Raw genomic sequence first — 19,776 nt, 5'->3', positions numbered from 1 at the left:
GATTTCATTCTTAAAAAATAGGCTGTGTGTAACTAAGCGTGGTTATATATGCAAATATGGTCACTAAATCTTAAGAAGAACAAAGTATGTGGTGAATTATGTTCATAGTATGGATTTGTTTTTGTATACTTGATGTGTTCTTGTGTGTGCTTTAATGTCATAATTCTGTCGCTGCATTTCCCACTCCAGTATGAACTCCCACCTACTAAGCCTGAGGGCAGAAAGCAGAAATAGGTAATGCCTTTTCCATTGATGTCAGTGACATTTTTTGTAGCCCCTCATGTACATAATGGCTTTTTACTGCAGCTAGGTGCTGAGCGAGTGGTATTTGTGCTTCACTGACCAAGTGACAAGGGGGCACAGCAGAGCTGAGATGGGAGCAGAGGAATTGTCGAGAGCATGAGGGGATAGAGGGTAGAGCAAACAGCACAGGAGGACTGCAGGAGTGAAGTGTAGAGGAGAGAGCAAACAGGCTGCCCCTGCATAGTTGTGCCTCCATTCATTCAGATGTAGACACAGACACAGTTGCACAGTTCTTGGCTTTATGGCTGAAGAAAGATTCAGTGTGCAGGAAACCAAAAGAGAGGAAGTAGCAGAATAACATTTTCAAACACACACTCTGGGATCCTCGGATCACTAGCTACAGGCATTCATATACAGTACTCCTGTGCATCTTTCCTCATTGGTTATGTGTGTGTTAATAAAAAAGAGGGCTCTTGATGTTGAGTGTTTCCAGGATTGATTAAATATTTACCAGTGGAGAAAGTGTGTAGGCAGGGATTGTGGCATACACAGTGAGCTTTTTGACCTCTGTGCTACCGTAGGGCTGGCGAGTCAGGAAATGGGAAAGTCAAGGCTCTGTAGCCTTGCAGTGTTTGTTTGTTTAACTGTAAAGCCTCACTGTGTGCACATGCACATTGTAGGCATGGCAACCACTCTTTTTTTCACAACATGACCTCATACTTGATATATGTAGCGTTACCCACCTCCTGCCCCCCACACATAGGCACTGTTAAACATGCATGCATGCAGAGGTAGACACACTAAGCCCTCCTTTCCAATTCCTGTTGTATCAGTCTGTGTATAATCTTAAAAGCCTGGGGTGGGGTTAGGATTATACTCTGTACAGGATATCATCTAGATCACTCAATACATTGATGGACCATCTGTTTGCTGCTCTGATTGGTTGTGTATCCTTTTTGTGTGAAAGTATAAGAAATAAAACTACCTGCCTCTTCATGAATAGCTGTGGTTGCTAAGATACTGCCAATGACACTAATTAAGACAGTGAGTCCGAGACAATACTACACAATTCCATATCTGTCTCATATACATAAACCACTTAATACCACAACTTGTTGATTATACTATTCAATTTAAAGAAACAAGATATCATGTGTTAAGTAGTGATTTTTTGCTGGTATGCAGATTTTGTTGGGTTTAGACAAAGCAAGGGTTTAAACTAAGATAAGCTAACTAAATAGTGTATTTCCCAAAATGTCAAACTATTCCTTTAACGGAAGTTGAGCTGCAATAAGTAGACAATACATTGATTAGTTGATTGACAAAAAATGAATCAGCAACAATTTTCATAATTGACTAATTATTTTAGTCATTATTTAAGCAAAATGCTCCAAATTTGCTGGTTCACGTTCCCAAATGTGTCGATTTAATACTTATATCATATATGGTAGTAAACTGAATACTTTAATTTTAACTGTTCGGTCGGACAAAACAAGATGTCCCTTGTCCTTCCCTTGATTCAGGGAAATAATCAGTCCTTTTTTTACTGGTTTTATGCCTCTGCGGTAGCGACTGCTGTCACTGGAGGCATTTTTTTGTCTGTCCCATTTTCATGAATGCAGTATCTCAGGAATGCCTTGAAGGAATTTCTTCAAATATGGCAAAACATCCACTTGTACTTAGGATAAACTCATTTCAATTTGGTGGTCATTGTGACCAAACACATTTTTGACCACAACTCAAGAATTCATACGCTAATTATGACGAAAGTTTCACACAAATGTGTAATGGGATGAAATGTTTAGAGTAATAACATTTTCTATCCAAAAGGTCAAAGGTCAGCTTCACTGTGACATCATAAATAGCAAAACCACTTTTCTTCCCAATATTCAATGCTGTAACTAATGGATAGAAGGGGAGATTGTGAACACATTTGGTAGGATACTGAATTGGTGACACTAATCTTGGGTTCCCACATTCAAACAGTGGTCTAAAGTGAAGTCTAAAGATCTTCTATGCTGCCGGGTTGAAGATGTATGTGAAGCATCCATGTTTTAGAATCTGTAGCTTCTTTGTACCACCATCCATATCTGAAGCATCGTCTACTGTCTTGGGCACAATGTTCTGAGTTATCACAATCAGCTTTATTGGCTAAACATGTGAACACATACAAAGAAAAAACATTTACATACATTTAATAACTTTTTATGAAATTCCTTCAAAGTCTTCACCACAGATATTATGAGAAATTTGGATGCATATATGGATACAACTGCAACTTGACTGGTTGGTGGTGAAATACAAATGCAAGGCAATATTTCCAGTTTCACATTTGATTGACAAATAATTAATTGATAAATCGTGAAAATAATCGGCAGATCATGCAGTGTGGAAAATAATCATTATTTGCAGCTGTAAAGAGGAGTGTCTTCCTCGTGTGAGATTTTCCTTCCTCCTTGTACACTCCCATCTTTCCCCTCTGTGTGCCTGTTGTGAGGAGCATCCTCCTTTATGAGAGGCAGACTGCAAGTATTTCTCCTTTTGAGGGCTTTCAATCTGGTAATTTCACTGAACTCTCTTCAGAGATCCCAAGGGCAGAAAGCGACAGGGAAAAGAAAGGCAGAGCAATTTCTTCTTTACCTTCTCAGTTGCTTGTCTTCCTCTTTTCCGACATGAGCTATCTTTTTTTCTCTTGGCTTCACATCACTGCAGGGGCTGTTTGCATTTTACCTCGATGAGACGCATCCTATCATTTGAAGCTTCCCTTTCATGTTCCTTTTGGATTTTTGCCGAGTAATAGTAGGATTTATGTGATGAAACTGAGCATGTGCATGGGACAGTTTTGCGCAAAAGTGTGATTTTGCTCTAAGCTCCTACTGAAGCTCTTATTCACACCAGGATAAAGAACTGTTGTGTTGCAACAAATCGTAGCACTTTTGTAAGCCTATGTGGATTTTCAAATAGTTTAAATTTGCAACATGTAACACATACATCAATTTTCTTGTGTTTAATAAATAACCTGACATTATCTAAATATGGTACTACTCACCAACCATCTGCTGCTCATGTTTGCCAAGTTCAGTGAATGCCAAGAATTATTTGCAAATACTGTAATGATCATTATGATCAGTCCTGCTATTCTGGATCACTTTACTTTAACATCTCAATTTGAGTTCATTTTCATTTGGTGTCTAAATTTCACAGCTCATTTTTAATGTTGTATCAACATGTCTTTTGTTTCTTACTTTTTGCTTCCCCTTTCTTCAAAACCTTGAAACATCCTTGTGCACTGAGAAGCTTGAGGGTGTAAATGTGTGTGACTGGGCTACAGGATATTACTGAAAAAGGGTATGGGCCTTCCCGAGCTTAATAAAGGTTAAATAAATACAAATAAACTTTATGGAAGGAGCAGGTATCATGAGAGAAGGAGGCTGTTAAGCGATAATTCCAGCATGAGCCTGTGTTTTATTTTGTGAAGCATGAGGTATGAGGCACAAGTATTGTACGTTTCTTATAAGACCTGATCATCATCTTACAACAGAGTTCAAAATCCTGCCAGAGGAGTAATGCATTACACCGGCATCTGCTTGGCTGTGATCTCCAGTGAGCAGAGGCCTGTATTAACAAGGTTTGCACACGCCTTAGAGCTCCACAGAACCAAACACTTCACATTCCTCTGCAGGGTTAGGAGGAGGGGTTATGAACAGGCGGGAGAGGGGCTGGAGGTAAAGGGAATAGAGCTGTCTGTTACCAATAACATAACTTTGGGTGTCAGGATGTAGCCTAACATGCACTTAGTGTATTATTGTCTACCCAGTGCACACATGCAGCAGTGTGTCTATGTGTATGTGTCTCTGTGTTTAAGTGTGATGCCTTTAGTTAGATGAACTTGTTAAGTTTCATGGATTCAAATGTATAAAATGTGCTCTGTTTGTTCTTCCCTTTTCCCAAAATAAACCCTAAAATATTGCAGCTGTGCGCATCTGTTAGTGTCTCATAACTTGCTCCATTGTGTGTGTGTATATTTTCTTTGTGCATACGTACATTTCCAGAAAAATAAGTGACGTTGACTGAACAGGGTTCAGCAATCGGGAAAATGAAAACGTCAACTTTTACATTCTAATAAGGGGAATTGCTGATGGCAGCACTGTAGCACAGACTCAGAGGTGACTTTGGTTGTGCCCATCACAGATGTGGCTCCACCAAACACACACACACACACACACACACATATCCCCTGATAGCCAGTAAGAATAGTAAGCAGGGTGTTTTTATAGCATTGTTTTGCTGACAGCTCTGTCATTGTATCATTCAGTGGTTTGAGAGCATTGTCTTGCATCACACTTTGTGACAGGACACCTAGGAGGCAGCTTATAGCCACACAGGGTCCAGATATAGCAGACACACAGACAGTGTGTGGTGTTTGTCCGTTTGCCTCTAAAGTGCAGATAATTGACTCTGTTTTGTTTTTGTTGGGCTGCTCATCCTTTCTCGCCCATCATGTACGAACAGGAGTGCACCGTCTTCCCGTTCGTACATGACTCAGCCAGTTAAAAAGTGTCTAAAATGACAGGATTATGTGCTTGGCTCAGAGTTGACAGAGCTTATTGCTCTCCACCAGTCCCCCTATAACCCACTGCTTCTGCCTTGTCTCTTTTCTTCCTTTGGTAACATACATCATTACAGTTCATACCTCAGCAGCCCCTTTCATTTCCTGGGTGTGTGATTAGCTGCTAGTTAGTTATCATGTTAATGAGCTGCTTGTCATAAAATATACACCCACGGACTGGTATACCAGGAGTCAGTAGTCTTAGTTTACACGAGAACAGGTCCTTCACAAATACAAGATTTTTTTCCTTAATGTTATCAACGAGATTCTAATACATAGTGACAGTTTTCTCTTTTTATTTGAATTTAGCTTGATTTGTTTGCGTTGCTCTTAAACTTTTAAAGAATATGGCAGCTGCACCCTGTCGTCATCAGAATAACCGTTTTAGATTAAGACAAAAGCTTGTTATTTTTGAGGATTATGTTTCCATGAAATTAGATTAAGAGATTAAAACATATCTGGTCAGGCATTCTGAATATCTGAATCTTAGATCAAAGTATAAATCCAGTGTAAGGTAAATAAAGCGATTTATGAATTATTCAGGTGCATACAGTACATGTCTTTATGTGCAATAGTACACTGAGCAAGATATACAAAACTGTTATTCCAGAAGAAAGTCTTTGTTTGCTTTAACTGGAAATAGTATGTCTAGCAGTATTTTATCATAATAATCAAACCTTGCTCGCTGAGTGTTTCAGCTGTGTTCCACTTCTGTTCTAAAACTGTACCCATGCATAATCGTGACGCTTGCACCAACAATTAACTATAAATGGGTTTAAACACAACCCAATTTAACCTGATTTGCACTTAAATGGCAGTCACCCTCATGGGCCATAATTCCCTGGAAATAATAGAAAATAATTATTCTGCAATTAAACCAGCAATACTGTAATTGTCCACAAACTGTAAGAACCTTAAAATGAGATTAGGCCTAACAAAGAGACTGACGGTGCCCCTCTCTCACAACTCTTGTCCTCCATGTTGGTCATTTCTCTTTCTTGTCATTTCACCTTCTTGTCAGACAGGCAAAGGTGCTGGACCACCAGCTGTTATACTCTTTTGTCTTGTTGAAGCCATAGGAGAGCTGAGGTGGTGTCAGGCAGTATTAATACAAGACTAGTGGCCTAGGTAGAACACCCTGGGTTTTACCATTTGCCTCACAGAACAAATTATGTTCCTTTTTAAATAGCTTTTAAGACTGAGATTACATTGAAATTGGAAACCTTACAGGTATTTCATACTGTGTTCTTCTCTGCTCTGTTTTAGGCCAGAAAGTAAGTGTCTTAAGATTTATGCTTGCTGTCATCTTGCCACATCGTTGAACAATGTTAAAGCAGCCAATGTTTCATTACCCAAAGAGATGCACGGTTGCACAGTTATATATTATAAGGGTTAATAACCTAATGATTGGTTGCGGTTTTAGGTTTTATATTGTATACAAATTGAGACATAATATTCCTGTGTTGTTCTTGGTGAAAATTGTTAGTTTGCTGTATCTAAAATAGATTATGATTACTTTGTTTGCGCATGCATTATTTACATCTTACCATTTGACTTGTTATGTTACTTATTTGAATGTTATCATTATTGTTCCACTCATACTATATATTTGTGTATTTCTGCGTTCTGATCAATATTTCACCGCTTTGATTTTACATCTTCAAATCTATCAATTCAATTGAAATGCGCCAATGGAAAGCCCAAAAATGTCCTGGCAACACACCCTTTCAGCACTGTGTTTAAGAAAGTCTGAGAGAACATTTATATCAATATGACAGCCTATTAATAGTTCATGTGATGTGCAGGTGTTGCCTGCATGATTAAAGCAGGGTCAAGTCTAGTAAAAGTATGAATACATGATCCCTTTGAATTGTGTTACATCTAACATCAGTTGATCAGTTCTCTTCCATTCATACCACCATGTGGTAGATATTGAATCTTGCAAAACGATTTCTAGTTATTGCACTGATAATTATAACTAAGAGGTTTTTATGTAATGTGTCCCCCAGTAGACAGTTACTACTTGAAATCCAGTTTGATGAATGGATTGGCTGTACCTCAATCTTCTACAATTGCTAACTGGCTAATGGGAGTTGAAATGTTTAGGTCCATTACTCATCAGAAATCAAATGGTGACGAATTATACTGCAGTGTGAGTAATGCATGTTTTAAGTACTTTGGGACTTTTTTAAGTTTAAATACTTTTTGAGTGTCCTTGTAGGAAGCTCTGCCTGCCACTGAAACTAAGAGGCAGATTAAAAAGAAACCCCCAGATTTCTTTAAAGATGGTAATTTCTCAAGGGTTCAGAGAGAATCAGCAATGAGCCTGATCAATGATCTAATGAGACTCTAATGAGAAGTGAATAAGTACAAGATGCTTTGATGTAGAGAGGAGGGAAATGAGTGTAAAGTGATAGCAATCACACATGTCTCACTACTACTACTACTAGGAATACTTGAGAGGAGAGTAAATAAACTATCGTTTTGGTATACACCATTTTTAATTAAATGGCTATTGAAGGTGATGCCACAATATCTAGTCATCTTTGTTTACGAGATCTCTGGCAGCGAGCTCTTGTGTGAGTGCTGATGTGAATCGCCAGGCTTTGATAGCTCTCACAGATATTCTGCAAATGTTTACACCACACAAGTGAGCCATGACCATGACCTCAATGAAGTTTGATAGGCGCGCGCGTGCGTTCCAAACAAATGACCTTTTACAAGAAATGGGAGGTTGAATAAACCAGAAATATGGAATAAAAATGCAGGGATTAGTAAGTGAAATGCATATTGATCCTTTTATTATTAGCACACCTCTGCCTTAATTCACACCTAATCCATGTGTTTAATGTTTTATTTGTTAGAATAAGTGTGAGAATTGGTTTTCTTTCAACAGCAGCAATCTCTGTAAACTTTTATACCAGCCTGGATATATCCTTTACCAGTGCTGTGAAAAAACAAAGACTAGACAGATTTTATTTGTATAAGAGTGGTAACAGATGATGGTGATAACATATCCCAAGTTCACCCATAAAATTTCAGTCGTGCAAAATGTACCTCAGACTTTTCTCTGTTAATCTCACCAGTACCAAAACGTAATTACTGCCCAGCTCACAACATATGTGCTGTATATCTCATTTATCTGTGGAAAAGCTTCACAAGTGATTGGCAACAATGTGGTCTGAATTGAGAATTAGTGACTACATGATTTTCCACTCAGATATAAAATTATTTGTGTTCTGTGCTCACTGAAAATGGGTGGATATCCTTTTAATAGAAGAACAGGTGGTTGAGTTGGGTTTTTTGTTTGTTTGTTTTAATTATTCATTAGTTTTTAGAGGTTAGCTCATGCATTTTGATACAACAACTTTCACCTTGTATGAATATTACTAACATTTAGTCATTCGGAACATTTGGACTATGATAAATATACTAGAAATACAGGATGTGTTGTGTCATTTTCAATGCTCTTGATCAGTTTGATGATTTCACTACATTATTTATTGGTTCTTAAATGAAACAACTACACCATATCATTGGTGCTTTATAATAAAATGAACACTATCAGTAATGTTGATAATGGAGTTCAAAGGATTAGTTGATAAACTGCACATATTTTCCATAATCATTAAATTGCTTGAGTCACTTTTGCTTAAATATTATTGATTTGGACTATTCATACCAACCTGTTAATGTTTTTTTGATGGTCATTCACAGTGACTACTACATTATAATATACAAGGTCAAAGCCAAAATTATGAGTTACTGATTCAAGATTTACAGTGCTATTGAGATATATTTTCCAAATGACTGACTTACTTTTGAAATATCATGAGTATTTTTATTTTTATCATCCTTTATAACAGGGTTGTCAAACATAAGGCCCGTGGGCCAGAACCGGCCCCGCCAAGGGATCCAGTCCGGCCCACTGGATATCTGTGTGAAGTATGAAAATTGCAGAAAAGTAATTACAGTTTTTCTGCTGCTTCAGAGTTTTTATTTTTATTTTTTCACTCTGAACAAAATAATACATATTGTGGTCATATTTAAAACATATTAAACATCAAATCAGCACTGTGCAAAATACAGTAGCTGCTGATTTGATGGCGGAACTCGGCTTCCATAAGCATTAGAAAACTATTGAGGCATTTTCTGTGAAATTGTCAATCATTCAAGCGTCTGGCTTTGTTTTTCTATGTAAAACACTCTGGCTGGAACTGAACCCTCTCAGCCCTTTGAATCTTCTTTGTTACACATGTATCATAATCTTCCAGTTTGAGTATAGTTTTAAAAAGATATCTTTAACTTAAATTAAGTATATCCCAAACTAAATGATTGCACATATATAAATAAAGTCTTTTTTTAAAGTAAAAAAGAAGGCATTTGCTGGTTCCAGCTTGTCAAATGTGAAGATCTGTTACTCTTTGTCTTGATGATAGTAGAATGAAATAAAATTTGAATAAAATTAGTTTTATAGACAAACTTATTAGTAATTGTTGTTGAAATGAATCATGAAAAACCTAGAATGATCGCTTTCATTTTTAAGCGTTGTAGATTATGGTTACAACATTGTGGTAACATTTCAGCCTACTAATGTATATGGTGGCCCTTGTCATTTCAATTACATCTTTAATATCTGATCAAAAAGACTTGACATTATCAAGCTACTAATGTGGGTGTCGACACTGAATATGTCCACAAAGTCTCTTTTTCTCTTCCGTACTCTCAATCTGTTTTGGCAGAACTTTCTCACCCTCTGCCTCTTCATCTCTGTACATCACACATGGTAATGGGACTGAATGCGTCAGAGAGGTCGGGCTCGTTTGATTATTTTATTTATTTATTTTCCCTGAGCAGGCAGACCAGAAACAACCAGACCTGCCAGTTATGGCTTTAATTTTTTGCTTAATTAGACAATAAAAATCATGGTGATAACGACAAGTGGAACTATCAAAGTGGCGCAGTATGTGTGGACTATGGTGTTCCTGCAGCCCTTTAGATGACGACAAGCAGGAAACCCTGATGACGCACACACACACGCACACACACACACACACACACCTCCTCCGAAATGAGAAAAGGCATTGAGGCTTGAAGATGCCCTCTTTCAGGCTCTTACTCTCACTGCCCCTCATCATTTTACTCAGTACATTCCAGTACATCATCCCCTCCTGTTCCCCCCTATCTTTCATCACTACTCCTCAGCACTCCTCCTTAAAGTCCAATACATCATTATGTCCTGTAGTTGAGATAAAGCCCGGCTAGTTAACGATTTCTTGAGCAGGTGCCCTTGACTGTCCTGCCCTGTTTTATCCTTCTCACGTTTGTTCTGCAAAGTTTCTGCACCAAACTTCTCTTCTCTCTATGAAGTTCGTCAGTCAAAGGCAAAGCCAGCCTGAACACTTTTTGTTAGCTCTTGAATACCTGTATTTCAGCAAGGTCATACAAAACATTGCAGAAAGGATGTTTGACATTGTGACGGCTGATTGAATGAATGGCATTCGGCAAATCAATAGCTTTTGGTGAATAGTTGCAGCTGTGTTCGGCTTATCTGTTATGTATGAACAACTTAAAATGTTCCTACTTGTACACGGCAAGTTAGTCACTTACAACGAAGAGGAATGGAAAATCAGATTCTTAACGCAAGCCGGATGGACTTTGATCTAACACACATAAAACCCTTGCGCACAATCTCCTGGGTACAATCAAACTAAATCTATTACCTACCTAGGCCTATCTGAATACACACACACACACACACACACACACACACACTCACACTAACCATCATTCACATCTCACTGAGTGTGAGTCAGAGAGTTGTGTTTATGCAGCAACTCAATTGAGCCTCTCCAGAAGGTTTTAACACAAATTAAAATGGCTCCTTATACTTTGCAGTAGCTAACAGACCTTGTTATGATTGCCTCTGCAGGCCCAGGAGCGGTGTGTGCAATTTAATGTGTGCATGTGCATGTGCATGTGTGCTAGTGCTTGAAGGAAGTAAATCAGTAATTGTTAGTGATGTGTCTGTGCAATTTGTAATGTGTGTTTGGGGGTTGGTAGTGTTTGATTGAAGTGTCTGTCAAGCAGTTATCCTCCTATCTGTGTTTATCATCAACAGATACCAATGTTAATGGCAGCAGTAGTTTAGGTGGCATGGGGTGCTTGCGGGCACACAAACAAACACACACACACACACACACACACACACACACACACACACACACACAGACACACACAAAGGCTGGGAGATAGTTTACAGCCCAATTACCCAGCCTGCCTCTGTGCTAGAAGGGGGCTCTAAATCTTGGTTTGTATTGTACACAATATAACCTCTCTCTCACTGTATACGTGGGATGCTGTTAAAAAACAAAAATCTTTCATCTTTTTCACAAACTGTGTTTCAGATCTCTAAGGATCCACTTCGTAATTATTATTATGCAGTTGTTATTATGATTTTGCGAAAGCATAATTTCATTGCAGCTCAGTGGCAACTGTTCCATGGCTTGGTTTCAGTCCACGCCCTGGGGTTGGGAAACACTGATCTAAACCACTTAACTTGGAGGTCAAACCAAAAGTGACAGTCTTTTTAGCAATATCCCTGCTTTTCCAGCAATGTCTCACAGTCTAGTGTCATTATTACCAATAGGAACAATGGCCAAATATATATAAGACTATAACATTTCCCAGTGGAACATAATGTGTGCATGAGTGCAGTAAGTCAGACTGATGTTGACATTTGAATAAAAAAATCATTGGACACAACCAAAGAGAGTTTCTGCGAAAGGGTGTAGCAGGGCTGTGTGAGTGTGCCGAGCATGTCCAAGTCCAAAATAGCAATATCAGTGGATTTCATCATCCCAGAACAGACTAAAAACATACTAGGCTTGAACCAGATGTCCCTCAGACTCATGATCGATCCATCTTTTCACTTCATCCCCCTCCTCCTTCCATTCATGGCTGCTATGAGCCCAGTTGTCATGGTTACGGTGTCCTTGGCGTCGCTAAGCCCGGACTGCGACTTGTGCTGCCAGGAGGGGAAAAAGGTTTATTATAACCCACATACACACAAGAACAAATGCACCAAAACACACATTTAAAGGGATATACAAACATTAGTACAGTACAGTGCAGTGAACACACAGGCCTACTCTGACAGAAAGTCAGCCCCATCAATCATCCAGCATGTGTGTGCATCGTCTCATAGATAAGTCTGTGTATTCTGAAAGGTCTCTGATATTGGAGTCACAAGCTACACTGCCAACCTTTAAAGGCCATCAAAATATATTACTTCCAGAAAAAAATGTAGATGAATTCATTCTCATGCAGTATATATGGTGAGGAGAGGAGGACTCAGGCATAAAAAAATTGCAATATTGAAGTGCATGAAAGCTCAGAAGTGCTGTATTTGTGAAAGTGGAGACTGGCAAATGTTACTTGGAAGCATCATCTAAAATATTTTTGTGTGTGTGTATGGCCTTGCCTTTGTACCACCTCTTGTCTTACAAAGAGGATGCTCGAAGATGGAGACATAAAACATAGTTGCCATAGTTTCATGCTTCTCCCTCTCGGGGTCAATTTAAGGAAACCGTTCCGATTGGTCCCTCTTATGCTTTTATAGTCCTCATTAACATGGACATTAACATTGTTCTGCTGTTCTTTTCTCTTTTCTCTCTTTTCCCCGTTGTTTTGCTTATTTCACTTTTCATGTTAAAGTATTGTATTTGTGTGTTCTGTCTCTTTCTGTATTTTATTCTTTTTCTCTCTCACCTCTTTCTCCTTCTCAGCAGTTTTAAGCGTTGCACTCAGGAGTATATATAACCTTTGACACTGGTTGCCATGGCAGCAGTGTCATGCAGTAGAGGAAATGTAAAATTCCAGTAACATATTTCATAGGCCCTCCTCTTCCGAATGATGTTTATCCCTTTCAGATGAAGCTGTGCTGTAGTTACTTATCAGACTGTTTTTCATCAACTTCATTTTTTGGCACCTCTTTGAAAGACTTTTTCACTTTTTGTGTCAAAACCACATATTCATTTTTGAGTGTCGAGTGTAAAGATACAGAACCTTAATGGGGAAATGGCCTTCAGAAGTAATTTTCTTTCACATTGATTTAACACAGTCTGACATGACCAACGGCAGAGCTCCAAATTTTCACCAGCCACCAACCAAATGCTGGCAAATTGTGGCTGTGCTTTCCCCATCTGTCATATTTGTGTAGTGGCTTCGTAAGTAGATGAGTCACCTCCATTGACACTTTTTATTCTACTACTTTTATCTACTTAATGTGGATTTTTGTTTCTTTTGTCCTTCTTAATTTAATGCTGCATTTCCTTAAATGATACTAAGAGAGAAAAGTTAAAGCTGCACAAATCATTTGTTTTATATTAACAGTGGGTCATATTACAATTGAAATGACGAAAACACAGAGGATTAACGCCTGACTCACTCTACAGTTCATCTCCACTTTATGAAGTGTTTTAGTGTGTTTGAGGTCATTAATTGGCTCTGTGGCCCACAAATGTACTGTTTTGGTTCAATTTCACTGCTCTTATCACCTCCGTTTCCAGCTGCCATAGACAGCTTTTTTTCTGCTAACAAGCTTTCATGTCTAGTAAATCTACCCAGCACCAAATGACACACATACACAATTAACAACAAACTACATAATGGGGTATTGGAGCATTTAGCAGCAAAAGAGCCACATTCTTCCCTCAGGAGTAAGTGGACACCAAAACAGAGTAGAATAGAGAGTGAATACTGACCTCATTTCATTGTGTCAGCAGAAACACAACTCTAGTTGAATGCTTACCTGCTGGATGTGTGAATAATGAACAGTTGGCTCATTTGTTCCCCATAACAAGTTTTATAGGTTGTCAACGTGTGTTTACAGCTTGTTTCACTGTAGGAAGAAAAAAATCAAGTAATTTAGCATTAATGACATTAAAATAAATGCATTCCCTGTGGTTTAAGTGAGAAATATTTCATCTGTAAAAAAAATAAACAAAAATACAATGCTGTTATTTGGTCATCAAAAGCAATTAACAAATCAGAAACTACCCCCATATGTGATAGAGTAAGACAAGATAATTAACTTCTTTTTTTTTTTACACCTTAATCTTACTGATGAAGAATATAAATATGGGTGGCTGACTGATTAAATAATTACCATAGATTTTCTTACTGTACCTGTGCTGCCTGTTTCCTGTGCTGCTGGATTTAAGATATGAACAATGCTGGTGGTTATCCACATAGTGTTTGTTTATCAAAGAAGATTAGTGGGATAAGCTTAAGACAGATATTGGAAAAATGCACTGTGCATGTGTGTTTTGAATGGAAAGAGGATAGGTTGATATTTAAGGAAAGAGGATAACCATGAGAGGGAGGAAGCAGGAAGTATGAGATATGATGTTGCTATTTTAGACCACTCTGGTTGGTGTGAAGAGTTTGAACTATGAGAGCAGGAATGGTTACATGATGACAGATATTAGAGATTAGTGACATGAAGCTTCAGCAATGTTATTGTTTGTCTGTTTATAGGTTGTACTCTGTGTTTGTGTGTATGTGTGTATATGCAGGTGTTGCCCTGTATTCTATGCATTCCACTGCAACATGCCGTAGAGTGCAACACATTTTCACTGCTGTCAGCCAGTTTAGTTTAAACTCAGATTACCTCACTGTTTTATTACCAGAATTCACTTTTTCTTCTCTCCCTCTGCCTCCTCTCTCCCCCCTCTGATTCCTCTCCCTCTCTTTTGTTCTCTCTTTCACCCTCCTGCCATTTCTGTCCTCCTTTGTAAAATATAGATTTTTTTTTTTTTGACCGACCCTGCCACAGAAGATGTTATACAAGGCCATTATGGCCTCATGTCAGCTGGCCCAGCACTGAACTGCCTATCATGCCTATCATCTTACTGCTATCCTTGCTTGTGCTATTAATATTACAGATGCCAACACAGGATTTCCTGTAGCATCCGTGCTAATCCTGTGCTACCTCTGGTACATTTTCTGTAGCATCCACCTTCAACTTGGCATTTGATAAAACTAGCATCTGTGCCATGCCAGTGTAGTCAGTGTAGTGTTAGTCTAGATTTAGAAGGATTTTTAAAAAATGTTTTATTACAAATCCGTATATAAAAGTACATGTGTATTTGTGGGTGTGTGGATGCCATAGATGTATTTGGATGAGAAGATCGGACAGATGGCAAAGTCTGCTAAAGGGTGGGTATTAACCCCAATGGTTCTCTACATCAGGGGCTTGAGGGTCAAAACATGTTACTTCTCAACAGTGACTGTACATCCTGGGACTTGTCTCAAATGTCTCACACACCAAATGACTTCTTTTTTTAATATTGTTTCCTTCTATATTTCCATTTCATTCTTTTGCTGTGCTTTTCTGACAGCTAGAGCCCAGCCAATCGGTAAGGCTCTAGTATCGATCGGCCAGTATTATCAGCTGATATTGGCCTATCCAAAATAAATCTGTATCACTGTATAAGTTATGCCAACATTTTTTTTAAAGTTATCTAGGCACATAGGCATTTTATGTATTTTTTTCCAATTTATGTATAAATTCCCTGTTTCAGTGCATTGATGTCATTTTGGACAATAAAAATATCCTGCTTCCCTTATATATAATTGTCAAACGTGGTTGATGTTTTAGGGATCATTGCAAAAAATGTGTTTATGTATAGAATAATCGGCTGATATATCGCTTGGAATTTTTTGCTCCCCAGTATCGGCATCGGCATCGGCCTCTAAAATTGACTGGGCTCTAATGACAACTGCTGATTAAAAAAGAGGAATTATTACATGTAATGGTTTCCAGTATTGTTATTTTGATATAGTTTTTCTTTAGTGTTTGTTCTCCTTCTATGACATAATCTTTTCCTACTTTTAGTCTAAATGCTATATTGTAGATGAAGCTCTTTCATCTCTCTTTGTCATAAACGCAACCGCACTAGCAAAGACACAGATAATCATGTTAAGTAGGTGAGGGATTGAGACTGTAAGTATTTGCAATGCTGCTAGTTCTTTGGTGTGATCCCATGGGTTAGTCTGCCAGCTTCAACCTAAACTTTCTACTTTTTTATCAATTTCCTTCTTTTATGACATTCTTTAAATCTCTTCTCTGCCTGTCTGCCCCAGGGAAAGCTTGTATTAAAGCACCATGATGGGAAGTCTGAGGATTCAAGCTGGGACCAGCTGAATGTCTGTCTGCAGCACTACTTTCTCCCACTTCCTTCTTCATCTTCAAGCTTCTCTTTTTTGTACTCCCCCCTGTCAGTCATCGCTGTCCTAGCAGGTGTTCCTAGAGGGCACAAAAAGAGAAAGTGAGAGAATGAATGGACAAAATGAAGTAGGACAGATGGAGAGGCTGTTGGGCGAATTGGAAAGAAGGTGTGGTGCAGGAGAAGCCTATTCATTAAAGGGGCAAAAAAGATAATGAAATGGAAAGAAACTAGTTGAATAAATGAGTCAGCTATTCCATTCAAAATATAGCTGCAGTCTTTGGTTGGTGCCTTCAGGAAGTCAGAGAGAGGACAGAGTTTCAGTCTGATAAAACATAGAGAGACATTCTTGAGACTCATTTGACAGATTTGGGTGCCAGCCTAGAAATGTGTGGACATTTGCAAACAAAGACACAAGGGTATAGGCATTCACACGCACAGATGCAACTCTTTTCTGGGAATTGACAATCATTTCCTACACCAGTCAGTGCATGTGTACAGTCAAACTGCAGAGCTGTTGATGCATACTCCTAATTTATAGCTAACTGTTTTAGCCTTTATTTTTTTAATGAAATTATATTATTGGGCATCTGTTATTTGCTTTGTAGGGTCTTAGTATAAGCATAAGCAGAGCATAATAAATCAAAATCTAAAATAGGTAATGTTATTTTATAGGGTAGTCGTAGAAGTTGTAACGAATAGCTTTTTCTAATGGTCAATATATTATTTACCAATGCCATTAACAGGAACAACATTTGGGTTGCTGCCAGGTAGTGAAAAAATCCCATAGATGGTGTTAAGCCTCTTTTAGTGGTAATAATGTAGTTCTAAATATGTTAAATGCATTAATAAATACTCATGTTGTTTTCACTTTCAAATAAGAGACCAAGTGTTCTGTTCATAACTGTTAAAATGTTACGTTAAATACTAGACCAGCAAGCAAGTAAACTGGGGTCCAAGCACCCTACTTGAACCTTGCTGAATTACGGTGACCAGACTGATGCCATCACTGAATAGGGCTTTAACAGGTAGTTTAATCTGCATTTCTTTCATGCAGTCAAGTGTAAATAAGTTCCAACGTTGTTTTCCTGATAAACTGAAAAGCTAAAAAGATAAAGCAACTGTCACATTGGAGGAGGATTAACACCAACCAAACTCAAAAAGTTGTTCTTACTAGTAGCTTAGTGAATTATGTCATTAACCATTAATGAATGTAGTAAGTACAACTTTTTGGGAAGGGGTTTTAGAAAGTGGCACTCAGAAATATGATGCTTATTTCTCTTACAGGGGTATTCATTTTGACATTCTGCCTACCATGTTGTAAAGAGTTTCCTCTTCTTTTCAGTGATTATTATGTAATTTTAGTCAGAGTACCTATGCAGTGTATTTTACCCGTGTGTGTGTGTGTGTGTGTGTGTGTGTGTGTGTGTGTGTGTGTGTGTGTGTGTGTGTGTGTGTGTGTGTGTGTGTGTGTGTGTGTGTGTGTGTGTGTGTGTGTGTGTGTGTGTGTGTGTGTGTGTGTGTGTGTGTGTGTGTGTGTGTGTGTGTGTGTGTGTGTGTGTGTGTGTGTTCATGCAGACAAAATGTAGTGTAGGATATTTGTTTTCACAGTAATGAGAATGAAGCATGGTTGGTTGGATGAATGTTTAGACTACTCTGTCTCCCTGAGTGTACACTGGTCGTTTACGCTGTCTCCCACTCTGGACATTCTCTCTTTTTTTTCCCTCCTCCTCTCTGCTCCAACAGTCAGAGCTGTCATGCATTTGAAGACGTGCAGGTGCTGCTGCTCTATTTTCCAGGAAAGAGGAGAAGCTCCAGTGAGACACACAGAGACAAATACTGTAATTGTCTCGCGTTATTCAGACAGCTGAAGCCTGAATGAACTTCTTTTTTTAGTGTTCAAGCACCACTTTGACCTTAAACAGGCGCTTTCTTTTCTTTTTTTGCATTTATGTCATATAGTGCAGGTTAGGGCTCCAGTGTATTACCTCAAGACACTTTGACAAGGCCTGGCTGCTGCAGGGCTTAAACCTGTCTGACCTTTGCTGCTGTAATTGGACAGTTTTTCAGCGGTATGGCAGCCTCTTACACCTCCCACATGTTCCCTTTCTGTCCCACTTTTTGTCTCCCTGGCTGTAACTGATGTCAGAAGCAACACTGAGATTTGGAGGAGGCTTGAGCTTGAACATGGCCTTACTTGGCTATAGCGCCTATCTCCTATGCACTCTTCTTTGTAGTGCTGGCCACTATTTTGGCTGTGGACCTGCACTGGCCCCTTGTGTCTACTGAAGATCATTACATCATTTCTGTATCTGACAGGAGGTACATCTGCTTTCACACTTTCAGAACAACAGAGGTTACTGAAGGTGCAAAAGATGACTCAGTACAAGTTTTCATTTCAACTGATGTATTCAATTAGTTTGTTTTGGTGTTGATTTGGCATGACATGAAAGGTATCAAACCTTCCAGCCATTGTTGGAGTATAGCCAGATGAGATTCCAAAGGAATTGCAAACTTCAAACAGGACTGCCATTTTCTCTTGTCTGTCAGAGGCAGTTAGAACACAGATTCTTTACAAGCATGCATCAGCATGCAGTCTTTTTTCACTACTTCTCTGGGAACTCCTGTAGTTGCTAACAGAGGCTTGTGTTATCATATAGAGTGCCTAAATTTGCAAAGTGAATATTTGTTTCATTTGACTGCACATCAAAGTGTGTAAAGCAGTTGAGCTGACTTATCTGCAATATCTCTGTGTTCCTGCTAATGTGTCTTTTTGCTGTATTTCTTTGTCAGCCTAATTAATAGCCTCTTCCTGCTGTTTTGGAACCATTTCCTCCTGCTTAATACAAGTCAGTCGGCTGCTCATGTCCATTTTTATAACTTCACTTCCCATTTTCGTGTGTGTGCATGTAGATTGCATCTGTAATTGTGGTTTTGCACACAGAAGGTGTTAGCCAACACTGACTGAAATGCTGTGCATTTATAAGTAACAAGTGTCGCAGAGAGTCACTTACACCCGTGACAGTATTAGTGACATGGACAGGTCTGGACACAGACATGTTGAGCTTCTTATTCCGCACCAAAATCCGCAACCAAGAGGCAAGTGGCTGCTTTTTTCATGTGTATTTGAGCTTCTCTGTGTGAGTGTGGGTGATGGGTGTGTTGGCGACTGTGGACTTGCCTGAAGCGGGCAACTATGTGTGTGAGTATGTTTGTGCTTGTGGTGGGATATTTTGGGAGAAGAGGAAGGGGTTTTGAATGTGAGTGTGGATGCGATGCTGAGCTTCCATATTCTAAGTGATGTGAGAGGAAACGCAAGAGGACATGTTTATCTTCCACCTCTTCCAACCCTAAAACTCATCATAAGCAGTTAGTTTCACTGGTTAAACTTGTGTTCCTTCTTTCCTCATGTCCATTTCATTCATTCAAGGCTATTTGCTAATCCAGCAATGCCCTTTTGTGGGTCGGTGTGCTCCTGATTCACTAGCCTAATGTGCAGCCAATTTAGCACAATCTAAAGATCATGCATGTCAAAATGACCCACATTAAACTGTCAAATGAGCACTGGGCGTACTCACTCACATATTCTAGATTTTAAATATCGCTAACACCCTTTGTGTGTTTTAGTGCTACATCAGTTTGCAGAAAATCTCACTGAGTAGCAGTGATGCTGGGAAATGCAGCTCCCCCGCT

The 19,776-nt window shown here is 38.8% G+C and overlaps 1 protein-coding gene across 2 annotated transcripts in view; it reads left to right on the top strand.

Moving 5' to 3' along the window:
• rps6ka1 (ribosomal protein S6 kinase a, polypeptide 1) overlaps nt 1-19,776 on the top strand; it is a 45,384-nt gene that overhangs the window by 12,124 nt on the left and 13,484 nt on the right. The window contains exon 1 of one of the 2 annotated variants that reach the window (XM_062441020.1): nt 19,010-19,182. The exons of the other annotated variant lie outside the window; for it this stretch is intronic. Within the exon in view, the coding sequence (XP_062297004.1) occupies nt 19,141-19,182 (42 nt within the window). The 5' untranslated portion in view covers nt 19,010-19,140. Of the gene's footprint in view, nt 1-19,009; nt 19,183-19,776 lie in introns of those variants that run through there. 2 annotated transcript variants of the gene reach the window in all.

The sequence above is a fragment of the Scomber scombrus genome, chromosome 19, assembly GCF_963691925.1.
Source record: "Scomber scombrus chromosome 19, fScoSco1.1, whole genome shotgun sequence".
NCBI lineage: Eukaryota > Metazoa > Chordata > Actinopteri > Scombriformes > Scombridae > Scomber > Scomber scombrus.
This window is presented reverse-complemented; position numbering and strand designations above follow the sequence as displayed.